The sequence below is a fragment of the Hypomesus nipponensis genome, chromosome 27 (assembly GCF_054491055.1).
Source record: "Hypomesus nipponensis isolate SF chromosome 27, ASM5449105v1, whole genome shotgun sequence".
In the NCBI taxonomy this organism is placed as follows: Eukaryota; Metazoa; Chordata; class Actinopteri; order Osmeriformes; family Osmeridae; genus Hypomesus; species Hypomesus nipponensis.
The window spans coordinates 10460422-10481880 of NC_140387.1; the positions used below are offsets into that span (position 1 = coordinate 10460422).

General features: G+C 40.8%; 1 protein-coding gene across 1 annotated transcript in view; it reads right to left on the reverse strand.

Annotated features, from left to right (window-relative positions):
- Positions 1–394: 394 nt before the first annotated feature.
- Positions 395–21459, reverse strand: part of slc38a9 (solute carrier family 38 member 9) — a 34524-nt gene continuing 13459 nt past the window's right edge. Inside the window, exons 9-15 of the mRNA XM_084693283.1 lie at positions 21093–21299; positions 19930–20037; positions 19543–19649; positions 13969–14082; positions 13539–13687; positions 2033–2122; positions 395–1382 (exon numbers count right to left, since the gene is read on the reverse strand). Of these exons, the coding sequence (XP_084549409.1) occupies positions 1217–1382; positions 2033–2122; positions 13539–13687; positions 13969–14082; positions 19543–19649; positions 19930–20037; positions 21093–21299 (941 nt within the window). The 3' untranslated portion in view covers positions 395–1216. The remainder of the gene's footprint in view (positions 1383–2032; positions 2123–13538; positions 13688–13968; positions 14083–19542; positions 19650–19929; positions 20038–21092; positions 21300–21459) is intronic.

Sequence of the window (21459 nt, forward strand, 5' to 3'; positions counted from 1 at the left end):
GACTTAAGCCTAGCATATACGGACGCATCTACGGCGCATATCATCATATCAATACACTGGTACATATCAAGTTAATAACAGCCACGATACGCAGAGGCTCCGGGTTAGGCGCCCCCTGAGCTCATGGGCCCCTGGGCCTGGCCCGGTAGGCCTGTTGGTTAATCCATCCCTGGTTGCATTGCATTTACAAACGGAACAATCAGAAACAAATTTTAAGATACTGGTATTCTCAATAGTTCAAAATGTCCACAACTTCACTAAAGTATAGTTGGTGCTTGGTAACGTTTGAAAGGACTGTATGTGTACAGTATAGACAAGTTACAAATACAATGTAATGTTAAGTTGTCAGAGATATGGGAAGTCCATCCAAACAACATGACTCAATACTCAGCACTGTAAGTATGCATCACATATTTATTTTGGAATTATTTATTTGTAAGAAAATGTACACATGATTCACCTTGTCTACATTTAGCTTGAAATGGGGAGAAAAAAAATTATAGGAGTTTTCTAGAACCCCCAGTAACCACCAGTCAGTAGTGTTTCTGTGATTACACATGAATCCTAACAGTGGCATGATGCTTGGTCATGAGTGCATGCAACTACAAAACCCAGAGGTGCAGTAGGGCGAGAAGCTAAAGTCAAATCTAAATAAGGGAAACTAAATGGTTTTGGGATTGAGAGTCCTAATGTATAAAAGAGTGACTTTGCTATAGTTCTCTTAAATATAGTCAAGAACCTCTCCATATCATGTCTATATCAGGCCTACACCTGAGCATAGCTGTGCAAACTGGCAGTTTTAACCAATCGCAGATAAATAAAAATCCTGCCCAAGGTTTTGGGAACATTTGTATTGGCTGTAATTATGTATGGACAAAGGTTTAGCCAAAATATCTAGATTAATGTCATTGACTTTAAGTGTGACTTTGTTGCAAGATTAAAGTACAGATCAGTATGAAGATAATGAAAGTGCAAAGATAGAGGAAATCAATAAATATTTAGAAGACAGACATTTGTAATAATTTCCCAGTGTGTTATGCAGATTGTAAGATCACTCATAAATACAGTCCATCCATAGTGTGACAATAACTACAATGTCACCTAAACTCACAGCAGCAGTGTTGCCCCTACGTTTGTACATTTTTTGTGTGCAACACCTAAAATGTTCAAGGTGGAACACTGGCCTGGCATTTCTGTGAGCACCCAGAGAAATAAGTTACATGAAGAACTGTCCCAACACATTGGCCACACCCAGGAGGATGAGGAAGCTGTGGAAGATGGCAGAGGGCCAGTGGAGCTCACCCCTACGCTTTAGAGAGATCATGTGGACCATGGCGGGGCAAACAAACACCAGGGCCAGACCGCATGTAGCCCCCGAATACCTTGAGGGGTAAAAGGAATGCGGTTTGGTTAGCATTTTTGGGGGCTTGAAGGAGCCCATGGAATAACACATGACATATTATACTTTTTATACCTAGTTAAACAGGGTTCCACCACCTTTTGACAAATGTGTTTCATTGACTTGAAACAATCCACAACCAAAAATATAACATATACAATCTAAAAGTGGCCATCAGTTATAAAGGTAAGACATAGCTAGTAACATATGTTCCTTGGCATGCACAACCCTCTAAGCTCATTTTATTTTTACATGCCCTGGACACAATGGCCTTAAGTGGTGTTCTGTCCGACACACCGGGGTGCACACAGAGATAATATTGAGCTAATGCCCAGGGTTAGAACTCATTCAGTATCTTCACTACAGTAGCACTATCTTCACTACAGTAGCACTATGTCAATTAGGTATTGTTTCACAATTTACAATGATTGTTTTCCTCTATGATTTATAATTAGTCATTTGATAGTATGATATTCATAGTATGATATTAACTGTGTTTATTTGTATGATCTTTCCAGGCAGGGAAACATGAATGTTCATTCCCATACTTTTCTAGGTATTCCATGACAATCTTTATGAAACACATTAGGAATTTAGAGGAGGATAATAATGACAACCGAAGGGCTTTCTTACCTTATAATGGAACCAATGTTTGGGTAAAACTTAGCCATGAGGACTCCAGCTCCAACAATAAATATGTTTAGTGTGAGGACGTGGAAGAAACTGTAATGAAGTGGAAAATTGTATATTTATTGATGGTAGGACTGGGCAAGGAGTAGATGGTATGAAAGATACAGAAATATACCGGTATGAATGAATTTGGTCTACAATATGAATTTTGACTACACTGTGCTAACCACAGAAGAACTTTCCGGAAATACGATTTGTAACAGCCCGGGGGGGGGGGCCTCTGGGGTCTTTTAGGTTAAAATGTGGGTTGTCATTTTTGGCAAATATTACCCTAACCCAGGGGCCACTGTCCTGCATGTTTGAGATGTTTTCATGCTCCAGAATGTCTGTTTCAAATGAATGGGTTGTTATCAAGCTCTGTGGAAGCCAGGTAATGACCATTAATTTGAATCAGGCGTGTTGGAGCAGGGAAACATCTAAAACATGCAGGACAGTGGCCCCTGAGGACCAGGATTGCCCACCCCTGCCCTAACCCAACAATGTTCATATTGCATAAAGCTCAAAAGTATTTTGCGCTCAAATGAATGCTAAGAAATGTTGCTCAGGCGCCCAGAGCGCTCGCAGTACATGTACAAGTCCCTATCTTAAGCGTTGTTTATTCCTCAATGTAAAACGCGTCTGCGTAGGTCCGCAGACGCCGCAGAGAGCCGCACAGCAAGGCTGCACAGGCTATGTGCACCAGCTTAAATATCTCGAAGTGCGTAGCTACGCGCATGCAGACTGCAGAACCGCACAAATAATGGCAGATGGCTGAGCGGTGAGGGAGTCGGGCTAGTAATCAGAAGGTTGCCGGATTGATTCCAGGCCGTGCCAAATGACGTTGTGTCCTTGGGCAAGGCACTTCGCCCTACTTGCTTCGGGGGGGATTGTCCCTGTACTTGTTGTAAGTCGCTCTGGATAAGAGCGTCTGATAAATGACTAAATATAAATGTAAATGCCTGTATCAATCCAAAGAACGCCAAGAAAGTACTTGTGTTCTTGAAAAGAACATTCTTGAGAAAAATGTTCTTGCCAAGTGCGAGAACGGTCTTGCAAGACCGCAAGGAAGGGGAACGATTTGAGATGCGTGTTCTTGCAATGACTTCTGGGAAATCAGATGCGTTCTCGCTGACCAGGTCACCATCCGATGCATCCTCGATAAAATGGGCGGATCAAGAACATTACCGGGTATTTTGGGAGTTCTTGGTGACTTGTGTTCTTTGGATTGGAACCGTACTTGGGCATTGAAAGATTACGTCAAACGAGTTCGCAAGAACACAAGAAGGGAAAAAAACGTGGATTGATAAACAGCCTATGTCTATGCTGGCAACCATATAAGTCTATGCTCGCGACTGGTTGTCACAAAGTATGACGTGTACAGCTAGTTGCATTCGTGCACGAGTAGGAAAAATAGCGAGCCACTGTTTAACGCTAAACCGGAAGAGTCGGAAGTGGAAAGATGGCGCAGTCCAGTTTCGCGCTCTCGCTTGCCTCACTGCGCCACTGAGCACTTTTCATAGAAATGAATGGGGACGTCATCTTGGAAGACAGAAGTAGCTGTGTCTATTACTATTTAAGTCTATGAGAAAAACATATTCTTGCAAACTCGTTTGACGTTGTCTTTCAGGAGGCACAATTGGGATTTCCGGCAAGTTTGAAATGCATCTCTTCGTCCATTTTCTCATCTCTCGAACAAGCACACTGTATTCTCCCTTATAGACATATTCAAAAGCCTCGTTGCGTCTTCTGGTCACAGCGTCATTCATACCAGACACGGCACAAAATGACTGTACGGAACTGTAACGCAAATATCACAATCAATCTTCCGCATCCTCACAACCAGATGGAGTCCCCAACCACAGCATTGGTTCCCAAACTGGGGTGCGCACACCCCTACTAGTGGTGTGCAGACTGACCACCAGACTATGCACGAGAGAATCTTTGTAATGGCGGACAAAAATATGTTTACGTATTTAACTGAGGTAAACTTCTACGATGCCGTATTAGGGCCAGGCACGTTAAAAAAATTCTGAGTTGGAGGGGGGGGGGGGAGGGGGGGGGGTAATATTCTGAGATTAAAGTCCTAAATTTGCGAGAAAAAAAGTAAGAATTACACTTTTCAATAGAATTCAGCAATAAGGAAATAGGCTGCCTAGGCCTACTCCTAATTTTAAACCAGGATTACCAGATTGTAATAAGCATTCAGACTTTGAAAATACATAGCCTTGATTAGGGCCTATTCAGAAGGAAACATCATACTTATTTGGACGAGGTGATAGCTTTTGTGCATTGGGAACTACAATGCAATGGACAGATGCAAGCAATTCATTTCTAATGTAGTTCTCTAAAGTCACTGTTGTAGTTGAAATGGCCAAATGAGGTAGCCCCAGTGGTGCAGACTGTATTTTATTGAAACAAATGGACTAGAAATTAAGAAAAACAAACATATTGTGATATAGTTACTGTCGGTAGCCTACTTCAAATTATACTATGATATACATTTTGGGAAGCACTGACGGTATTAGTTTTTCTTAAAGGTCACATGATATGCTGTTTTTGAATGCTTTTATATAGGCCTTAGTGGTTCCTTATTACTGTATCTGAAGTATCTTTCCCGAAATTCAGCCTTGGTGCATAATTACAGCCACTATGAGCAGTCCCACAATGATCTTACCTCAAAACGCGCTGTTTCTGTGTCTGTAGCTTTAAATGCTAATGAGGAGGAGAGCGGCGGCAACATACTCTAATGTTTACAACGGATGTATCGCAATGGCTCGTAGCCCCTGTTGCTGTAAGATGCCTTCGAATTTAGCCATTCTCATCTGATCACCCTGGTTTTCAGAGGTGCACACTCAGTCATTTCAATGAGGAGAAAGGCGGATATCGTACACCATAACACCAATAGCAGAACGATTATCCAAATAACAAAGAAGTGTACAACACTCGTGTTACAGCGTTTGTATTCACACACACACACACTTGATGCCATCGACCTTTACATTAGTAACCGTAACTCAGCTGTTAGCTGCAGAGCTAATGTTACAGCCACATTCTAAGGGTAGCGAGCTAGGTAACCATATACAGTAAAGCAAAAAAATGATATAGCGTTAGTTAACTTACTTGTCCAAGGTTTGTAGCTTGACCAAGGAGAGTTGATACAGTAATGAAACAATTTAATTTCAGCAAGGCCAGCTTTGTGTTGGCTCAAGTTGAGGAAACAGTGGCTGAAATGTTTGGCGCAGACATACAAAACTTTGGGAAGTTGTGTCGGCGCATTTCCAGCGAAAATAAAAGATACTGGTTGTGCAGAGGCTTGGATGAAAGAACTAAAAAAATACTTTTGTTTTGATTTGTACATCCAAACACTGAGCAACTGTTATGGTTCGTTTGTTTGCTAGCCATGATGTCTCTCCAGGAAAAACCGATATCGCACTTGCCTTTGCACGATCGTAGCTCAGTTTTTCATGGGCGGGCAAAGCAGAGAGAAGGGCGGTATCCTGGCTCCTTGTGACGTCACAAGGAGGAGATTTTCAAACAGAGAAATTGAGCCTTAATTTTCTCAAAGGCGGAGAAGAACACCCAGGGCTTGGTTTAGACCTATCAAATTCTAGCCACTGGGGGACCAAAGGCAGGCTAGGGGAACTCATATTAAGGTTAAATAACCTCCTAAAGGGAAGTTTTCATGTCATGTGACCTTTAAAATATGTAGTCCATTCATTTCAATAGAATGCAATCCAATCCCAATCTACCACACTCGGACAGATTTGAATGGGGTACGACAGGTGTGTGGTAGTGATGGGCGTTTTGATTCCTTTTAGAGACTTAAATCTTTTGAGTCCGTTCACCAAAAAGAGTTGTTCAATGAAATGTTTACCGATTTGAGAACGAGATGGTTCTCTCATTTGCAAACGGGATCCGGTGGTTCTCTCTTTGGCGAACGATTAGTTTTTACATTGGATTTGTTCAGTGAGCCCTCCAATATATCTTCCCAATATTTGTAGTGAGCTAGCTTAACTAATTATTACATAATTTGATACTCTATGCTGTTGGCCTACAATAAACATTTCACAATTCCAACCAACCTGGAATCTTTGATTGCATAGCTATTCCATACTGCATTTTTTATTTTTAAGTCTCTGCAAAAGTCAGAAGTTGTGTCATATAAAACTGAACAATAAAGCCCACAAAGATGTTCTCCTCCATCTGTGCAATAACTACTGGTTATGAGGATGCGGAAGATTGCTTGTGATGTTTGCTTGGATTGCGTCATATTGATTGCGATGTTTGCGTAGATTGATTGCGAAGTTGGTGTAATGCTTGAGAGGAGAATGTCTTAACTAAAATTTGCTAAAGTATTCAGCCGAGGTTCGACCCATAGACTGTAAAAAGAATGGACAGCATAACAGCTCCCCAAAAGTGAAGCCAAAACATCTCGATTGCCCTGGCTGCAGTATAGGTGATAGGTCCCACCCCCTCCATGTTATCGGATGGGACATGAGCCAAACAAACACATCTAAGTAGGCTTCACATAAAATCACTTTTTCCAAAGATGGTGTCTGTCATTTGTAGTTCTTATCATGCTTGTCTGTTCAAGTGCTCATTTTTCTGATCAGTTTGTTTTTAATGAGTTATTTGACAATATAAAAATGGTTTAGTGTGTGGTCGGGCGAGTGTATAGGTGGGACCTCGATACCGCGGCTCCACCACCCGATCACTACTGCACAGACACTGGCTCCAAATGACATCACCAGCACAAGATATGCAGCACCCGTATCCGGAATATTTTGGCTTCATTTTTGTACAGTGTGAGAAAGTGGATCTTTATCAGTCTCTTTTTTGTCCATCTTTATACGTTCTATGGTTCGACCACAGAGCCCTTAGATTTGAATAATGAGTCAACAACCAGATGATTTATGATTGACGTGAATTTGTATTATTATTCCTTTTTTCCCTTAGAAATAAAATATTTTTATGGAAGTCTTATGGGAGATTAGCTATGTCTTATTAAATCAATTGCAGTTCACATGAGTTATAACAATGAACTAGAATACTGGCCACATATTCTGTCCATACATAACCAAAGTTTCAGTTTTAATATTAGATTCTCAATTCAATAATAATGTAAATTCTGTAACTTCCAATGAAAATGAATCTTTACATGCCATCTTCTTATTGTTGTCCTGAATTCGGGCGGCTTGCCATCCTTGGTGGCACAGAACTCGTGCACTCAAAAAACCTGACCAAATCAGCAATTTTCAAATCAACTTCTTTTTTCTTTAGACCAATCTTCAAGGTTTCTCTTCAAGCATGGCATTCGCTTTGTTCTCCAGCTCTACCTGGTCACGCTATTACCTTTTACATTTAGTCATTTAGCAGACGCTCTTATCCAGAGTCCGACTTACAGTAAGTACAGGGACATTCCCCCTGAGGCAAGTAGGGTGAAGTGTGTGTGTCCCAAGGACACAACGTCATTTGGCACAGCGGGGAATAGATCCGGCAACCTTCTGATTACTAGCCCAACTCCCTCACCGCTCAGCCATCTGACTCCACATTACCTATTACACATACTGAGTTTTGATTGGCACAAACTACCCTGTTCATCATTCAATTTCTAACAAATGATTGGTTAAGTTCAAATAATATATTTTTATTTTAAGAAAACATAATTTTTACTGGGTTACATTTACGTTAAAGTCCTGTACAGTAATGTTGTGCTGGGCCTAGTGAGAATGGAATTACCATGGTATAGTCTGCAGTTACCATGGTATAGTCCAAATTCATATCGTAGGGCAAATTCATACCAGTATATTTCTATATTGTTCATACCGTCCACCCGTTTTTCACTTTTTATGTAAAACATGAAACCTTCAGCGAAAATAAATGTTGATCGAAAGTTGTCTACAGAGCTGAAAAATTCACAGTGTTTCATACCTAAAAAACTGATGTGGTAATATACAATAGATGAACTTCAGTGCATCCGAAATATTCACAGCGCTTCACTTAAAAACAAAAAGTATGTTACAGCCTTATTCCAAAATTGATTCAATTCATTTTTTCCATCAGCTTTCTACACACAACAATGACAAAGTGAAAAAAAGTTTGTTTCATATTTTTTTTATATATATTTACAAAAATTAAGAACAAATGTAACATCTACATAAGTATTCAGAGCCTTCACTCAATACTTTGTTGAAGCACCTTTGGCAGAAGTTACAGTTTTTTTGAGTATGATCACTTCTCAAGCTGATGAGTATGATCACTTCTCAAGCTGCCCTTCTAAGACGATGTTCAATCGGGTTCAAGTCTAGGCTCTGGCTGGGCCCCCCAAGGACATTCACAGAGTTGTCCCGAAGCCACTCCTTTGTTATCTTGGCTGTGTTGTCAGGGTTGTTATTCTGTTGGAAGATGAACCTTCGCCCCTATCTGAGGTCCAGAGCACTCTGGAGTAGGTTTTCATCAAGGATGTCTCTATACTTTGCAGCATTCATCTTTCCCTCAATCCTGATTAGTCTCCCAGTTCCTGCTGCTGAAAAACATCCTCACAGCATGATGCTGCCACCACCATGCTTCACTGTAGGGTATAGGTGTGAATTTACACTGATCTCCCGATTCGATTACGGTTATCATGTCAGCGATTCGATTCCTCGATGCATCACGATACGTAAAATAAATTTTTATATTAAGCCATATAGGATATTTGACTTGACAGAATGCATTAAGATACTGTATAGTTCAATATAATACCGTTTTCTATATTACTTATTTCTATATTAATTATTGACAAAATGCTGTGACGACATGCCACGCTTAAAGACACTGTAACAGACAATTTTCTGCTTGCTTAGTTTTTTTCCCAGAGGTACACCCTTGCACTTTTTGAGGTTCATGTTGTTAAATTGTAACTTGTTCAACTACATGCTCTTATGGTTCTTCCCTTTGGGACTTATTTCGTTTTCAGTGTATGCTTCATGTTTTGGCTACCTGCAATGTTTGAGGCTATCTCGTTATGATCAGTGACCTATGCACTTTTGTAAAGCTCTCTTTTGGAAGTGGCTTTGGATAAAAGCATCTGCTGAATGTGTAAATGTAAAGACTGACTAACATGCACAATTCATAACGATTTCATAAAGGTAAAAGGTTAACATTGAAATCATAGTTTTGGCTCCAACAGTTATTTTTCATCCAAAAATACAAGTACGTTGTAGTAAGATATACTCGTTATTATTTAACAAAGTCTGAACACAACAGACAGCATTATTAGCAGTATTGAAAACAGAGTTGCATCAATCCTCGGAGTTGCCGGCCCTGAGTTTGCGTTTTCCGCGGCAGGTGTTGTTGCTAGCAACTCAGGATGGAAACGGCTAACGTGATTCCTAAAGTTGGTAGTGTTCCCAACATATTTAATTTTGGTGTGACAGGCTTTGCATATCGCATGAGATGTATCCAGTTTGTGCTTCCCAGCCTGTTGGTAAAATCCGAAATGAAGTTCCATATCTCAACTTTTAAAACGCTTGGAACGTTTTTAAGGACGATCTCACAACCACACTCTGCCATTTTGCTGTGGCACGTATGCGAATCGCGACGAATGACGTCAGGTAAATGAGACCTAGATGAGACTAGAGTCGATCATAGGTCTAGATGAAACGGGTTAGGCTACTGAGAATTTTATTTTTCATTTGAATGTTTATGCCGCGGCCGGAAAATTAATGAGCGACATCATTGCGTTGTAATCAATTATGGTCAGCCACCTCATCGATGCAGCATCGTCCATGTCCGCATCGCGATGCATCGATTAATTTCAACACCTCGACTGTAGGGATGTTGTTGGCCAGGAGATAAGCGGTGCCTGGTTTCCTCCAGACATGATGTTTGGCATTCAGGCAAAAGAGTTCAATCTTTGTTTCATCTGACCAGATAATTTAGTTTCTCATAGTCCGAGAGTCCTTCAGGTGCCTTTTGGCATACTCCAGGCGGGCTGTCATTTGCCTTTTGGAGGAGTGGCTTCCGTCCGGCCACTCTACCTTACAGGCCTGATTGGTGGAGTGCTGCAGAGATGGTTGTCCTTCTGGAAGGTTCTCCTCTCTTCACAGAGTAATGCTCAAGCTCTGTCAGAGTGACCATCAGGTTCTTGGTCACCTTCCTGACCCCTTCTCCCCCGATTGCTCAGTTTGGTTGAGCGACCAAGGAAAACTGAAAAAGTTTGGTGGTTCTCTGTTTTTGTTTGTGCTCTGACATGCACTGTCAACTATGGGACCTTATATAGACAGGTGTGTGCATTTCCATATAATGTCCTATCAACTGAATCAAGTTGTATGATGAGTTGGATGATCACTGGAAACAGGATACACCTGAGCTCAATTTTGAGTGTCACGGCAAAGGTTGTAAATACTTAGTACGGGAAAATATAATTTGATCCCCGGTTTTTGTACAGATTTTGTACGTTTGCCCACTGACAAAGAAATGATCAGTCTATAATTTTAATGGTAGCGTTATTTGAACAGCGAGACACAGAATAACACCCCCAAAAATCCAGTAAAATGCATTTCAAAATTGTTCAATTGAATAGCATTTTCATGAGTGAAATAAGTATTTGACCCCTTCTAAATCAGAAAGATGTCTGTCTCCCAGGTGTCTCATCACGTTAGCCACTGGAGCTGAAACCGACTGAGACAGTCTGAAACAAACGTGTGTGAGTAGCATGTGTGTTTGTGAGAGAGTGTAAAGTGGGTTACCATGTGTGACTAATGTGTGTAGCTACTGTGTGTGCGCGGGTGTATTTGTTTGTATGAGAGAGTCTAAAGTGGGTTCTTCCTGACTGACTGACTGCATGTGTACTAAGCATCCCTTGTTGGCCAAATACTGTAACTAGTTTTGTCATTCACATAGCAAACACAGTGAACTGAATTTGGCATCAACAACATGACTTGGAATACCTTATTCTAGACTAATAGGCCTACATTAAACAAATGGTTTTGGCATTGACATGCTTCTTTAGACTACTGCTTAGACTACTTCTGTTTTGATTAAAAAGAGACTAAAATAACATTTTCATTGATTGATAGTCATGGATAAGTCTGAGTAAAATAAGACTAAAATACTTTTAGTCGACTGAAACTTGACTAAAGAGTATGAACATGACTAAAACTAATAAAAACTAAAATAACAGCTTGACACAAAGACTAGAATAAAACTAAAATTAAAACAGGCCGCCAAAAACAACACTAGTTCTGTGTAACAAATTATTAACAAAGGAATTATTTTGAACCCCCCCCCCCCCCCGCCTGACATGAAACAGCCCCCAACCCTCCCCCCGCCGCCACAAATAGCTTCCTAATCTGTGGGAAACACTGTATTAGGAGCACATTCTTAAAAGGAGACACCTGTATAAAAGACACCTTACCACAGATGCAATCAATTGATCAGATTCCAAACTCTCCACCATGGCCAAGACCGAAAAGCTGTCCAAGGATGTAAGGGACAAGATTGCAGACCTACACAAGGCTTGAATGGGCTACAAGACCATAGCCAAGCAGCTTGGTGGGGACGAGGTGCAATTATTCGCAAATGGAAAAAACACAAAATAACTGTCAATCTCCCTGGGCCTGGGGCTCCATGCAAGATCTCACCTTGTGGTGTTGCAATGATCATGAGAACGATGAGGAATCAGCCCAGAACTACATGGGAGGATGTCAATGACTTGTCAATGATTTTATGGCAGCTGGGACCATGAAAACAATTGGTAACACACTACGCCGTGAAGGACTGAAATCCTGCAGCGCCTGCAAGAAAGGTCCCACTGCTCAAGAAAGCTCATGTACAGGCCCGTCTGAAGTTTGCCAATGAACATCTGAATGCAAATCGTGACCACAATTCAAATTCAAATGTATTTCCAGAAATGTATTTTCATTTTAAGAACGTGGCAGCAAAATCATGACCACAATTCAAATTCAAATGCATTTCCAGAAATGCAAAATGAACAAAAAAGCATTCTGAGCGGCGCAGTAGAGTGACGTCAGTAGCCGCTCTTCTTCAGCTCCCTGCTGACCGAGCTATCCATCTTGTTCGGTAGGGAGCGGTGGCCTACGCCAAACAGCTCCGCTATTTCCTTTATTTTTAAACCATTTAATAAATAGCTTTCAATGGACTCGCTTGCATTACATCAGAATCAGAAAGGGTTTTATTCGCCATGAAAGTTTGCACAGACAAGGAATCTACTTTGGCGGAAGGTGCATACATTAAACATTTAGGAATCTTAAAACTTAAATATGTAGACAAACTATACAAAATGAGCAAAGTCTAGCTAATACTAAGGGGATTTAGAATAAAAAATAAAATATAAAGTAGCCATAATTTACAATCTAAAGTAAAGATACATTGCAAATGTGCCGGGAAATTGATTGAATTGCCGGGTCTTTAGAGGACGCATCACAGATCATGGCGCTCCCTCAAATTGTGCAAACTCTATCAGAATTAGCTGAGCCGGTAGAATCTAATAATATATCTGAGTCTGATGCCCGTGACCGAGTAGAACAAGTCATAGAGAGTTTGGCTGCATACTCTGCCGTCACAGATTTACACATTAATGAGGTTGTCATAGTTTGAGGCTGTGGAGCCTCAAACAACCAACCATCAACATCCCGTTCGAGTCCATTGAAAGCTATTTATTAAATTGTTTAAAAATAAAGGAAATAGCGGAGCTGTTTGGCGTAGGCCACCGCCCCCTACCGAACAAGATGGGTAGCTCGGTCAGCAGGGAGCTGAAGAAGAGCGGCTACTGACGTCACTCTACTGCGCCGCTCAGAATGCTTTTTTGTTCATTTTGCATTTCTGGAAATGCATTTGAATTTGAATTGTGGTCATGATTTTGCTGCCACGTCTTAAAATTAAAATGCATGTCTGGAAATGCATGAAATGAAATGAATTTGAATTTTGGTCACGATTCGCTTCCATACAGGAGAACTGGATGAAATGTTGTGGTCAGAGGAAACCAAAATCAAGCTCTTTGGCATCAACTCAACTCGTGATTTGAGTTTGGAGGAGGAGGAATGCTGGCTATGACCCCAAGAACACCATCCACAATCCCTCCTGAGATGTGTGCAAACTTGGTGGCCAACTACAATAAATGTCTGACCTCTCATTGCCAACAAGAGTTTTGCCACTAAGTCATGTTTTACAGAAGGGTCAAATGCTTATTTCACTCCTTAAAATGCAAATCAATAAAAATTTTCACATGCGTTTTTCTGGATGTTTTTGTTGTTATTCTGTCTCTCACTGTTCAAATAAACCTACTATTAAAATTATAGACTGATCATTTATTTGTCAGTGGGCAAATCTACAAATAGATAGATCTGCAAAAATAAATACATATTTTGGAATATGCCATGTGGAAAAAGTAAAGCGCTGTGAATACTTTCCAGATGCACTGTATCTGTGCAGTTTGTGTCCCAAAGCACTAACAGTGGTTTTTTACCTGGGGTAGTGCTTGCCAAAGAACTGTCCCATCATCTGAACACGCACCAGGTAGCCAAGCAGAGGGTAGACTGTGGTCATCTGAAACAGCAGGCAGGTGCGAGCTACGAACACCAGCACATCAGAGCTAGGGAAGTTATCTAGAAAGTTCTGCAAAGGCCAGATTGAAATACACACAGATTTGGTTAACAGTTAAAAAATTACATTTATATAAAATACAAATAAATAGTATTACTTAATTTCTCATTTCTAAGTGTGTTGAGAATCAACTCTTGCTTTAATAGGAGGGGAATTTAGGGATCTGACTAATGAAATGGTGTATTGAGTATAGCGTAGAAAAGAGAAAGGTTTAATCATGACCAAATCAACCGGTTTAATGGTCAAATCAAGAATCTTTTTCAATGAGTGAGTGATATACGTGAGAGCTTTACCGGTTCAATGCAGTCTTTAGACAATGGTGGTGAGGGGAAGACTGCAAAGATCAACACTCCCACATACAGATATGTCAGTCCCACTAATAGATAAGCCACAGACAAGTCTCGCACCTAGAATCAAAACAAAAGTGTAATGTTTATTAGTCTTTATCACCAAAATCGTCACAGCAGAGGTTCTTGGGGGGAAAAAGTAATAGATCAGGTTAACAACTAGATCAAGTTGCAGTCATGTATTATTCTTGGTATGAGGCAAGGCTCTAACATGATTTTTCATTGGGTGTGCTGGCCTTTGGCAAGGCAAAACATATTCCATCTCATATATCAATTTTTAGGGGCCAAGAAGCGAAGCAGCTAGGGCACCTATTGTTTTCGCTAGTTTTTAGGGGCCAGAATACTTGATGCCAAAATACTTTAATCCCTGAAGGCATCATTTTAGTATTTGTGGAGAAAAGTGAAGCTAACGGTGGCTAACTAGCTATCACTAAAGTCACTAATCACAGCCCACTCCCAATTTCCCCCCTAAACCCTGAATCTTCACAGACTTGCTTAATGTCACCTAGTAAATGATTGAGTGCAAGAGACTGCAAGGACTCAAAATGCTATGAATTGGAATGGGACCGCACTTTGCCGCATTATCAGCAAAATAGTCCAATCAAATCTGTCAAAGCTGTCAAATCTGTTGAAAGCATATTTGGAATCAAAAGATAAACGACACACAGTTCTGGCTACATTAACCATCAGTGAGCTTTGTGTTCATTTTTATTTCCAACTATGTTTACGTCAGGGTTGGTTGCTCCTTCCATGCATTCTTGTTTGTTTACCGTTCTTCTTCTTTCTTGTCTTATGAGGCGAGTTTGCCGGTAGTCTTTTTTGCTTTCCCTGGTAACCCTTAGGGATTGGCATGGTTAATCGAATATCCGGATATCCTAAAGTAAGTTAATATTCAAATACTTTTTTTGAATACTTATGAGCGTAGTTTGATTTTTTTATTTATTTATTGAAAAACCGTCGCGTCGTGTAGTGAATTCTAATAGTTGTGACGTTAGAAAATGATGAAAACCATCAAAAAAGGTATAGGCTGCGCCTTTGTTCTGCTGCGAGTCTCCTTTCATTTCATTTGGCGCTACAAGAAGCATAGTGTCCTGGCTAAGCAGTACCTCGCAGCAACCTCAGTTCCTGCAGTCTTTTCTACGCTGGCCTGCTCGTAAATCGACTCCGTACTCGCCTCTCCCCTGAGCATGTTTACATGCTAATTCTCCTGAATAAAAATGCGTATGGATAAGGCAGTTGTGGCTTATTTATTTTCTTACCAGTAGCCATGTAGAGCTAGCGTAATCGTCTGTTTATGTTTGCATTGTGTGGTGGCGCACCGTATCCTATAGGATTCCGGTTCCAAGTTAATATCCAAGTTAAAATGCAATATTTCTCCGTGTGTCTTTCGTTTTTATGGAGGATAGCCTACCCAATGTGTTTAATTTAGTCCAATGTAGCCTACTTTTTATTTCACATAATAATAGGCTAATCGCTTTTCCGCCAAATTAAGAGCCTAAGTCTGAAGACGCAGCGTTTTTTCAAGTTCATTGTCTTTTCGTCATGTTAATAAATTGATCTTTCATTTGTTTTCTTTATTCAACCCTTATTTAATCTAATAGTTTAACAGTCCCAATTATTGCCAGAATGTGTGGTGGTTCATGTGTTTACTGTATGCTTTGCGTCACGTCAGGCTAATTACATAACGGAACCACATTAACAAAATAGATTATCCGGACATTCGAAAATAATTTCGGATACTATTCGAATAGTGAAATCAGTTCAAATCTCCATCCCTAGTAACCCTCGTGTTTCACGTCACAAGGCTGTCAATTGTGGGCAATTCCTTTAGCCAAAGACTAACAAAAAGGGTGCATAAAGGGATAAAAATGTCTGCAAAAGTGCCATCGCACTGACAATTTGACAGTGGGACAGCCCTAAGCCCTTACAGACTTAGTGAGAACGCTCTTCAAACTCCATGAGTCTGTGAGGGTGGGAATTGGGATGGGCCCTAACCGTTCGTAAATTCCAGATTGATTCTCCAAATGTCTTTTCTGAGGGAAAAAGCCATTCGTCCTGCACATTGATTCAGAGCGTGCACGGAGAGAGGGGGCTATTCACAGACGGGTCTGTTGTAGTGAGAGAGAACGCAAGCTCGGCAAGAAGGGGCTGAGAATCAATGTGCTCTGTCTGGAAATCTACAATGAAATATTTTTAGTTTTTATGTTAAACAGCAGCAAGCAGCAAAGCTGCGAGGCACCTATTGTTTTGTTAGTTTTATTAGGGTTCCTCCGGTAGGAGGGAACCCTATTATTATTGTTGGCTTTTTTCTTGTGCAATGGGAGTCAATGGCAGCCCCTTGACCAGTAGCGTAAAAAGTGAGCAACTTACTCAATTTATCAAAGGATTTGAGATTTTCCATACCGTTTGTCCGGTACAGCCAATCAACAACAACAAAGCAACCAAACAGGAAGTTGGCTCAAATCTCAGCAAATCTTTAACATATCAACACCAAACTTGTATGTCACGTGGAAGACACTACAACATGTTCTCATATGCAAAGGCAACTTCATATCTCCAAAAATAATTGATATAGCGAATCGAATTTATCGCTAACGCTAAAATAATGCTTTACACATCCGCTGGTCAAAAACTGCTACTCTGATTCAATCACAAGTTCATATGAAGACTCTTGAGAATATTTAGTACACAAAAAGTTGACTGTAAGATGAAAAGTCGATTTTTGGTGAATATTTGAAACATGCATGCTTGGCTAATTGCTGAGGAAATTTCCAAAGTAATGTTTCCCTCTGTTCCTCAGCGCGCGCAGTCCACCTTCTCACACATTCAGCCTTTCCCTTGACACGTGCAAGCTTGATGAGACGCACACACAACATTTGAGGAGTTTGTGAAAGTTAAGTACTAGGGCTGCAACAACAAATCTATTAAATACCAACGTAGAATGAACCCAGATTCTAGTCAACCTAAACATTTATTCAATGGAAATTCTAAGGTAGCAGGCAGACAACTTTATAGCTTTAATAATGCGTGTATTTAGCAGCTACAATGACAACATATATTAAAAAGGCTCTCCCTACTTATGGTCTAATAAACATGAATAGACAACACCAGACAACGGTGGTTTTGCCTTTTCTGGCGGTCCATCATCCAGAATAGCGCCTCTGTTTCTTTTCAGGTGCTCGTGCATAGCGCAAGTGCTGCTGTGGTATGCCATTGCAACTTTGCACAGCGTACAAATCACCTTATTGTTTGGTGATACGTCAAAGTATTCCCATACTTTTGAAGCCTTGGGTATTTGAGGACATTTCGGAACCAAGTCGGACTCTGCTGCAGCTCCCATGATTTTTGACCGTTAACTGGAGCCGACCAATGACTCGAGCCAACAACGACTGACGTCATGAAAGCAGCAATTACGTTGTGATATTGAAGAAGAACATTTGTTATAATGAATTGAAGCGTTTTTTAAATTATAATAAAAAAATTAAAAAGATGCGGCGATTTAAAATATTGATGTCGACGCATTTTCAGCGTAGACGTTGTCAAAGAATCGCGGCAGCCCTACACCCCATTCAACCTTTTTTAAAGCGCTACGAGTAAGCTATTCTTTACAGGAGCAACCCTGTCATCCCATTGTCCCGTTTTAGGTCCAATATATAAATAGGACGAAGAAAAGTCTCTCTTTGCTCCTCAGCGCACATCCTCCAAATTCACACACACACACACATTCTGGCCCCTTGACACACACGCATTCTTGGCGAGACGCACACACAACATTTCAGGAGACTGTGGGCTGACCAAGCCCCCTCCCTTCACTCCTTGGCTTGAAGCGAATGCCCTTGTCGATCTTGATGGTATTGCATTTCTGATTTGGTATCCCATTGGTAAGTCTGTAGCATGGATTTTTCTATACAGTGACAATTTGTGAAGAATATACATTTTTCAATGATTCGCAATGTTTGGAGGAATCCGCTATTGCTGCTTGTAGCTATATTTATTTATATATTATTCTTCCGCCATGGGTGTCTATGGCAGGCCCTAGAAGCGCTTGGTCAAAAGTTGAGACATTTTGGACACTCATTGGGGAAGGTCCCCTGGTCCATTGCAAAAAGTTTCATGTCTCATACTAGGGTACTCTAGCGCCACCAATGGGTCAAAGTTGGACTTGTGTTTACACACGCAACTTTTGAACCGTATGACCCATTTTCAAAGATGAGGTACCATTGGATTCCCTGGATTAAGACGAGTTCAACACACCCTATGGGGTCAATTTCCGGTTATATAGATTTTCTGCTATTTCCGGCTTTATCAAAAACCTTTGAAAGCCTCCTCCTCCTACAATTTTTGTCAAATCTTCTTCAAAATTACCAGATATGCTCTTCAGACCAAGCCTCACAAAATGTATGGTAGAAAATATTGATCTTCACAACCGTTTGTCCGTGACAGCCAATCAAGTTCAGCAGAAAAGCCACCAAACAGGAAGTGAAGTCATATCTCAGCAGTTCTTTTAGGCAGTGACACCAAATTTGGACCGCCGCCTCGGAACCTTATTCTGAGGATGTCCTCCAAAGACTGTGTCATGTGACTAAAATGGGGCGTGGCAGGAAACAAAAACGTGTTTCGGCTAATAACTGTTGAAGTGTTTACCTTAATAAAGTAATTTATTGTCTGTTGATGTCTTGTGAGATATCAAGCTTGACCATGTTTCATAACGACCGAATTGACGCGGCCGCCATTTTGGATTTAATGGACAAGAGGAAAAACCTTTTGCACGCCCCAAATTTTGTCCAATGTTTACTAAATTTGGCACAGATGATCTTCAGACCAAGCTTCACAAAGATGTCAGATGGATTTTCCATTTTCAAAACCGTTTGTTCGGTAGAGCTGATCTACAAAGGCGGCAGCGAAGCCGCAAAAGACACGTGAGAGCATAACTCAACAAAAATGTGTCCGATCATCACCAAACTTTGGTTCCTTCGTTCCCACGAGGAGCAGAGGAGGCCTGTGGTTTTATACCAGAAAAAAAACATTTGAACACTCAGTATTCTTGAACGCAAACAGATATTTCAACTAAACTTGGTGTGTTGCATGAGTGCAAAAGGTTGCTGTGACTTAATTGTTGCGCAAGTGCTATGGAGGCCTTGTCCTGCTCTGGACTGCTTGGCCCCTCCATTGCTGCTTGCAGCTATATTTATTATTATTATTATTATTATCCACAAGGTCAGATGAAATGAGCTTATATGGCAGCTATTCCAGTAGAGTCGTAACTGACCCAAACAGATTTCATGACAATAGTCATGTGAAAAAATGAGGAAAGGAAGTGTGGCAGGAGAGATTGAAAACTGCAGACTCAACAAACAGAAACTATAAGCATTTCCTATTCTGTATTTTAGTTGGAAGTTAGAATTCCTTCTGTCATGGTTTACACAGTAAATGCCAAGCCCAATGTCGTAAGTCACACGGCAAAGGTTTCAAGTCACGTGTTGGCAGAGTAAGCTAAACGCTAAGATAGCTCACACTCACATTATTTTCCTGGTGCTTGTTGCTTTTCATGAGTGTGATGATGCAGTTGTGGATGAAGAAAGCCAGCGTCAGTACACCAGTAAGCTGAGGGAACAGCAGCCGGAACTCTTAAGTATTGACACATACAGAGAAAAGGAGAAAATATAACATTAGCATGTTGATTATGCAATTAGCGCATAAAGCTAAGTCATCAGCTTGACATCACCAGATTTTAACAGATACATTTTCCCAGTCTATCAAAAGTCTAAAGGAAGATCTGAGATCAATATTGATAGCAAGTAAAGATGACGTTGTTGTTTTATTATGCTTATCTGAGTGCTTAGTATGTAAAAACTCAGAGACACCTCTGTGTAAACAATGACAACCACCCCAACAACCATAATTTACCTGGAACATAGAATTGTGTTGAATCCAACCAGTGGAACTCCAAGTGGAAGCCAAGATGGAAAGCTTTCCACGTGACCAGGAAGATCAAGTAGATAACAGATATGGTTCCTAAAGAAAGGAGATACCCAGGCCGATTAACTCTGCTGATCATACAGTGTCATACAGTGAACTAATCACTTAACATTGGCTGGCACCTTATTCGTTTGTATTTAATGCTTTAGACCTGGGGTGCACAATAATTGTTAAATTACTAACTGATGAAGTAACCGTTATTTTCAATGAACACATGCTGTGGTTGCTCAGCGCAGCTGGGAAAGTCCCAGACAGCGCTCCATCCTACGATGTGTTGTCCAATCATATGTGTTATTTAAATCACTTCATAAAACTCAGACCATCAAAGCAAAAGTTTCGAATGCATGTTAGAAGACAGCGAGAGAAGCAAAAGCTGAAGCGAGAGAAGTTGTAGACTGGCATGCGCAACAGTCAGGAAAGTCAATACAAATCACGCTACACCTTGTATTTCTAACGTTGAGAAGTAAGAGATAACTTGTCCAACCATATCAAATAAACGGACGAGGTGCATACAGAGGGACATTTTCTGCTGAGTTGATAGGCTGTTTCGAGTTATACAGAGTTAAATGCCACCTACTAGCCATTCTGAAACAAAGTCATAATCCCAGTTCCCCCCTTATGACTATCCCCTTAACTACTCAAGGGAGCCCTCTCAGCTCATCCCTAGATTCTCATCTTTACATTTCCATTTCTTCCTGATTTTTCAATATTACAATCCAGGGTTTCCCATAGAAAATGTGTCAGTTAAGGTGGTAGGGTGGGGGATAGTTTGTGCGATAGACTAATGCGTTCTGCATTAGAGAAGGGAGACTGGCGTTTTGGAATGGGAGGGAGAAAACAGGACAGAGTAAGCGGATATTGCTATAAAATGTTGCTATATATTTTTTCTTTCTTGCCAACGTAGTTAAGGCGGCAGGCGTATGTTGCTTAGGCGGCCGCCTTAACTGAAAAATGCTGCGGGAAACCCTGCAATCACAGTTCCTCCAAACTCTCCACAACAGCGCTAACGCTTCCCAGTTCTTTCTTGCTGTGTACAAAAATTCCCATTTCTCCTTAGTTTTTCCAGCTGGCAAGTCCTTGTCTTTTCTTACCTAGGAAAGTGAACCTGGCAAAAAAGGATGCAGAACGGAAGTTGAGCAGCGGCAGCAGCAAGACAATGAGGTAGAAAGGAATGGTGTTGGTTTTGCTCCAATAGCGATCAAACAGGGCTGTGTCTGACGAGTTGCTGGCACTCAGATAATTCATGTTGAAGCTGCTGGAGTTTCCTCCAGGGATGGAGTTTGGGAATGGGCAGATCACTGGGCACAAGATGAAGAACAAGAACAAGATGAAGAACAAGAACAGCATGGGGAATGTACATTGTTGACGAGACCCCAACATTCATCCTTTTGTCTCATGACTACAGCAACGATTAACTACATCACAAGATTAAAAAGCATGAACACCATGAAAACAAAA